Genomic DNA, 7,099 nt, shown 5'->3' on the forward strand with positions numbered 1-7,099 from the left:
TTCAGGTCTCTGGAGAGGAAGGGGTAATAGCAAGATTACTGGGTTGGCCAGACAGAATTATTTCTGAACAATACAATAATGATTAATAATGTAATTAACTATGCTGTTGTAATCAGTGTTGAATTTTTTTTCAGCACATATGTGTTATCAATGATCGCGGAAAAGCAAAATACAGAGTCTGAAGCAGTGACACCCTCACTAGAAGATTTGTAAGCTCAGAGAAGCAGAAATTGGACTGCATTTCTTCAAGCATCTCTCAGAAGAGAAGTTCAACTCACTCCAGTTTCTGTGAACTCAGTGTAGGAAGGGATTTACTCTAGAGATACTGATGAATATATACAGATGTGAGTGTTCCTATCTAAAATCTGAAGTAGACACTGGAAGTTGTTTTTGGTACTAAAATTATGGCATGATTTCTTTTTTCCTAATAATTTGTCTCAGTTTACTGTGAGTGCATCTTCTTTGTGCAGTCCATCATTCCATCTATTACAGTTAATGTACTTCACACTGTATTCATAATGTGCTGTGAAAAATTGTTCAGAAATGTCATTATGTGCATTAAGGTTATTACAGAGACTTTTAGGAACTTCAGCATCCATGTGATCTTGGCTGGATATGCTGCTACCAAACTGAAAATGTTATTTTGATTTAGTTCCACAATTCAGAAGTTTCAGCTGACGCTGTGTGTTGTATGACTCCTGATAGTCCTTACTGCTGCTTTCAAACCGATGTTCTAACCCTCAGAATGCACTGAATTAGAGTGTTGGTACAAAATGGACTTTTGCAAGACACTGTTGATCTGAGCTTGGAAGATGTCTTGCTTGCATAGATCTTATCAGTTAAATGTGCTGAATTTTAACCAAGAGGAAACAACACCAGACAGGCTTCCATTTCTGTATTCCATCCTTTGACTTCTGTAGTACACAAGCAAGTGAAAAAATTAGTATAGTGTTCTGTGTATATTTTCTTAATTAAACCTCACTAAGCAACAAAAGTTTAATGTTAAACAATAATTTCAGTGCCAATTTGATTGTCTTGGCTTGTCTGAGCTGAGACTTTGTGAAACTATATGTCTTCTGTAGGGAATACAGATCTGACAGTGCTGAAAGCTAGTGTCAGAAAGGAAAAAATGTGCAGGAGAACACAAGCCACAAGTTAACCTGTGAATGCTGCAGACTCCATAGGTTCCTTCTTTCCCTTGCACATCATGTTGGAAGAAGTCTGTTAGTTTACATGCTGTATTTAAATGAAAAAATTAGTTCTGTGCTGTATACAGCAGTTCTCAATAACGTCCTGAGGGAAGCAAATGTAAGGAGCTCTGTACCAACAGCTTTACTCTGAACTGTAAGAGGTATGTTCTTATCAGCTTAGGTTTCCTTTAAGTTAACACAGATACTGTAAGAACTCTTGTTACAATGCACAGTTGTTTATTTTCCTGCTTGAGTATATTTTGCATATCCCATAAAAGTTCTTCCAAAATATGCATTCAATTGTTAATCTGAATGTACCTTATGTATGTATTCTGTCACTCATAATCTACTTCTACTTGGATAAAATACATGGTGTTAATGACATGAAGTGAGATCGAGGAATTACTGATTGCTAGATTAATGTTTTAGACCTTTATTCTTTACTCTTTTGGCCTATGTTTTGTAAAGTTTTCTCTTGAAAAGCTTTCCTTCATAGAATAATGTCCTGCTTTAGAGAGGAAAGCACACCCACACCTCTGGTGGAAGGTGTTGAAAGGAGTTTCTTTTTTCTTTTTATGAGAGTTTTACTTAATGTTTCTGTTTTCCACGGATTGGAACGTGGTGCAGGCAGACATGCTTAGCGCCTAACATGGGAGATCCCTGAGATTTTTGTGTCCTTTTATCATCTCATCTTAAAAAGGTGCACTCCAGTTCCTTTTGCTGCTATGATCAGCCAACAGCAACAACAACAGAAGAATGTAACAGGTGAATTAGCATGAAATTAGTGGGAAAATATGGAGTGCTGTCGATGCACTTCATTCAGACTTGGTCAAAGTTGTTTCATTGAAAGATTCAGGTTGTTAAAATCTACGTACCCAACAAAAAATAACTTAATTATAGAAAAGATAAGGAGAAACTGGAATGTTTATTCAAGTTAAATTAATTTCCTCCTGCCATCATATTTTAAACATGGTGATAAAACACCATATGAATTTCAGTAGTGAATTTACGTGTGTAATTATACTGTGAATAAGAGGTGTTTTATATTTCTAACATCATATTTGAATCTTCTACCCTTATAGGTAAAAGCACGTCCAGGCAGTGGGTCATTATGCATGTATGTCACATTAATGCTGAGTTTAGTTTCTCCATTCTGTTCAGATAGTTAAAAAACAAAAACAACATAAAAATCTTACTATTTCCCATGGCTGTTTCACAGCTTAATAATAGTGTTGGTTCCATGTGTCACATGTGTCAGTGTTCCTGAACTGAAAGGCCACTCAACATTTTCTCAGTTGCAGTTGAACCCTATGACCCACAAAGCAATGCATTATTTTTTTTTAAATCAGTTCTGTAACATCTGTTGCTGAAGAAGAGAGGATGTTCTTCACAATCAGTTATTTTTCTGGACATTGTGTTCATGTATTTGGCAGGCATCCATTTGTATCTCAGTTTTTCTTCTCATGCTCTCTAACACCAGCATCCTTCCCCTACCCATTGAATACAAATTAACATGGGCAGTTATTTGCTTTGAAGCTATGTAAATGTTTCGTAGTCTTCGGTCTTCAGATTTCATTCAATTCAATCATGCTTGTATCTGGTCCAGTTCCAAAATATCTGAAAGTAAAGGAATTTGAAATAACCTGAATGGTATGTACGTAGTTATTATTTTTTTCCAAGCATGCTGCTGCATGCTTGTATTTGCAGTTGAACTAAGCAGTAAATAGTGCCTGGCTTTTTTTTTGGACTGCTTACTATTAAGGGTGTATTTCCTGAACATAGTGTGTTAAACCTTAGAAGGATTTTTGTAATTACATTACTAGGTGACATTCAGGTGTTTGCTAAAACAAACAAAAACGTGTATGTGGTATTCAGAACAGCTTCTGACCTGGGAAGGAGTCATGTCACCACTCTGCACACAATAAAATGCTGAACTTGAAGATGTACTTATGGCACGAGTCATCTCTACTGCTCTGTAGTGAGAATAACATTTGTTGGAATAAAAGTACTGGAATTTTAAATGGTAGTATTTCTTTAGACTGAAGAAGGCCTAATCAGCTTCTCTCCAGGTGTTTGTATTTTCATTGTATCCAGATAAAACAGTACTGAAAACCTCTGTTGTAATCAGACTGGATACACAAGAAGCCTGCAATTGACTACCTGGAACACTTTAATTTTCATTTTCAGCTAAGAAAATAAGATGAGAATCTCAAAAGTACAGAGTATCACAACGAGCAATAGAAGTCTGCATTCCCTTTTGTAAAGCCATCGATTGAGGAACATCTTTCTTTTATCTTTTCAAATGTTTTCCAGAAATTCTGGTTGCCTACCTGTAGGAGCTGAGACAAATGCAATGTCTAAGCACACTGTGAAGGGTATTTTACTTTATTTTCCTCCTTAGAACGGAAAGAGAAATTTGCACATTTCTCTGCCAAGAATTATGGGCTGACACTGTCCTTCCTGCACAGAAACCACTGGTGGTTCCTTTGTCTTCTCACATGAGCACAAGTATCCTCACCTGCACGTCTTGCTGTTACCGCACACTCTTATGGAACACAATATGAGTTCCAAGTCAGCAAAAACTTCAACTCAATTAGTGCAGTACTTTGTTCCTTCTGCTGCTGCACAGAGGAGTGAACTACTGGCAAACAGCTGGAGCCTGCAGTACAGCAATTTGTTTGTAATACTGAGAGAGAAAAAGGTTTGGATACCATTCAAAGACTGACCTTTAGTTTGCTTCGGGAGTGTCCTGACAGTTTTCCCTTCTTTTTCCATATCAGAAAGAGACAAAAGTGACTTGTATTATTGTGATCCAGTACTCATTTAGACCTGCACAATTGAACCTCAGATAACGACAAGAAAATGTCATTTCCAACCATGACACAGCATTTCACTAGATTAAATCACAGCTACACTTGTTGCAAAACCCACTGGGTCAGTAAAGCTTCCCTCATTCCCAGTGCTGTTAAGTCATAAGGCTTGACAAGGGACAACACTTGCTGGATGGTCAGTGCTACACCGTTACAGCTATTGGGATTGCACTGAAAAACATCAGAATTTATCACAGATGTTATGGAAGCAATGGAACAAATCAGTGTTATCCTGAAATGGTTTTTCACGGTTATTTCATTTTCCTAAATTGTTACAAGTATTTACCTTTTTTCATCAGATTGTTTTTCTCTAGTTTGATCAAGTATACCTTTTTCCACACGGTATTCTCTCTTTGTCTTTCAGAGTTATACAAGTGTTTAATTGAATCATTTGTTTGAGTTTTCGTTTCTGCTTTTTCTTAGGAAATCTGGAATGAGGTGAGAGTGCTCAAAATATGAATTCTGGAAGACCCGGCTCAGCCTAAACAGTCACAGAGAGAGACAAAAAGCAGACAGCTTTCATGGCACCAAAGGCAGGCCAGAGTCAGAGGTGTACTCAGCAGTAGCAGAGCAGCAGAGTCAGAGAGGTTAAAAAATGAAGAGTCCTTGCAAGCTTTAACTGTAGAACATTAATTGGAATCAGTCCACTACTGAGTGCACAGGAAGGATACTGAAATCGGTTAAATATGACCTGCTGAGTGAGTATGGACATGGAAGGTTTCTGCTGAGAGGCATTTTGATCGTGGGCCCATTTGTGCCACATAGGAAAGAAAACCGTAATAAACCAAAATTGTTTATCTTCCTCCTAAAGGCACTGCACATAATAACAGGATGCTATTAACTGCTTTCAAGCTTTTTAACTACAGCCAATTTAAGCCTCCAAATACTGTTTTGCCTAGGCTGTGTATGAGGCAGTCGGCTATGTAAAGTAAATCTGAATCTCTCTTTGCCTTTAATCAACCAAATTATGCACCTATGTTAGTTCATCTGACTAGATCCCAGTGTGGTTACTCACAGTCTCTCTTACTTTCCAAGGCTTCAAAGTCTCTCCATCTCAGGCTTTACCCTATTCCTTACATCTTCTTTACTTCCATCTCTGCCATTTTCTCCTAGTCTATGTAGGACAGAAACCAGTTTATGAGCTCAGCAGGTGCTGGGAGCAAGAAGGATGATCGAGTGAATGCAGTACTGGAATGTGCCACAAATGTGGATGTGTTTGCCACCCTCAGGGAAAACATACCCCAAGAACAGCTGAAACACCACCAGCAAGCAGGCACTGATCTTCCATAGTCTTATTTAAGAAAAGATCATATTTAAGAAAAGAAGGAGATAATTTTTGGGGAGAAAGACTTCTGATTTGTGTCCAAAAATATAAGAACAGGGAAGCAAAGTGGTTTGCATGGTACAGGGAGAACCCCATGTATCGCCAGCTTTGCCAAGCCCTTCTGTGTTTTCCTAGGGCCAGGCTGCATCCTGGCTACAGCTGCCTGTGAGCTGCGGAGGAATCTGCCCGTGGCCAAGCAAATTTGCACAACCAACATCCCGCTTCACTGTGGTATTTCTAGCTCCAGAATTCAGCCAAGAATAGAGGAGGGTTTATCCAGGTCAGGTCTGGCATGCAGTTGATTCTGTCAGGCCTCCACCATATCTTGCAGCAGCCTAGCCAAAATATGCATCAAAATATTTTGATATAGTCCTCACACAGGTCACAAAGTGGAGCCCAAAGCTAGTGAGTGTCTTCCTGACTATGTTCCACTTATTTATAGAAAAAGAGTCAACTACAAGAACACATTTCCTGTGCAAAAGGGAAGAAGGAAGTCAAGGTACGTCATGGCACTGCCTCAGGATGAGCTGAATTCTTCAGATGACGCAGCACTGCTGTTATTTTCCATTCCTTAGACTGTGTTTATGCTGCCTCAGCCTCAGCATGAGACATTTAAATTGTTTTACACAGGAGGATGAAAGTGTTCCATAAAGTAAAAATAGGCTGTGAAAATTGTGTGTAAGCTCCTTGAGAACAAGAAGCGTGTGTTCGGTGTATTTGGGTAGCAAAGTAACTTCAATATGGGCCCTGTTCCTGCAGAGACACACAGACTGAATACAGGTGTTCACACTCCCCAGGTTACACCCCTAGTAAGTCTTAGCAAGTTCTCGGACTGGATTTTAGTTAGTGTAGTACAGGTGTACGCATGAAAATAGTATGAAAATAGAACAATTTTCCATGTGAATGCCATTCCTTCAGCCTGCCAGTATAATGGCATTGGCCTAAAGATAGGAGTGCCCGTATTGCTGCTAACTCCAAGAATTTACATTTTCAGTTGAATTTCATGCATTACCAAATAGGATGGAAATGCAGCCATTTGATTCTCGGTAAAGTGACTCCTCGGAATCACCTCTGGAGGACATGGTGGCAGAGGGGAGATGGCAGCCCCACCTCCAGCCTCATCCCCAGCCTCTTGCTGAGGTCTCCTGGTATTTTCCCAGCTCAGCGTTCAACTTTAGAGCAGATGGGATCACAGTTTAAAACTGTAGAGACGTGGGAGTTCGCTTTTCACTGAGAATATGCTCTAAATTTAAAAGAAAGTCACTGAGTTAACTTCTTGAAGCATCCCTGCCCTTCCCTGAGAAGCTGTGCTGTGTGAGTGCTGGTGCTGCCTCCACTGAGCTTCTTACCAGCACCAGGTCTTCTCGCCCTTGGCTGCTCCTGCTCATGCCCTCTTCTCTGCATGTGCCCTATGAGGCCGGGTGCTGCCTGTGGGCTGCTTTACAGGCCCAAAATTCCTGCCTACAGCCTGTGCCAGCCCATGGCTCCTGTGGAGATAATTAGGTGAGTGTGAAAATCAGGTATGTAGGTAATTTCCATGTTTAGGTTTCAGTGCATTACAAAGCAGTACAATACAAAGGCAGCACCTTTGCCCAGGTGCCACAAGCCTGGCCTTCCTGATGCTTCTCCTGCTGGTTCTCGTATTTCTAGTGGCTGGAGAAGCTTTGGGAAGCTCTGCTGGCTTCAGTGCTCTTCACTGACACGTCGGCTCTCGT

The 7,099-nt window shown here is 40.0% G+C and overlaps 1 protein-coding gene across 3 annotated transcripts in view; it reads left to right on the forward strand.

Moving 5' to 3' along the window:
• The window catches only part of PRTFDC1 (phosphoribosyl transferase domain containing 1), a 42,531-nt gene extending 39,320 nt beyond the window's left edge, over nucleotides 1-3,211 (forward strand). For all 3 annotated transcript variants that reach the window (XM_015853268.1, XM_015853269.1, XM_015853270.1), the window contains one exon: nucleotides 135-3,211. In XM_015853268.1, the coding sequence (XP_015708754.1) occupies nucleotides 135-182 (48 nt within the window). In that variant the 3' untranslated portion in view covers nucleotides 183-3,211. The remainder of the gene's footprint in view (nucleotides 1-134) is intronic.
• Nucleotides 3,212-7,099: the final 3,888 nt, after the last annotated feature.

The sequence above is a fragment of the Coturnix japonica genome, chromosome 2, assembly GCF_001577835.2.
Source record: "Coturnix japonica isolate 7356 chromosome 2, Coturnix japonica 2.1, whole genome shotgun sequence".
Taxonomy (NCBI): Eukaryota; Metazoa; Chordata; class Aves; order Galliformes; family Phasianidae; genus Coturnix; species Coturnix japonica.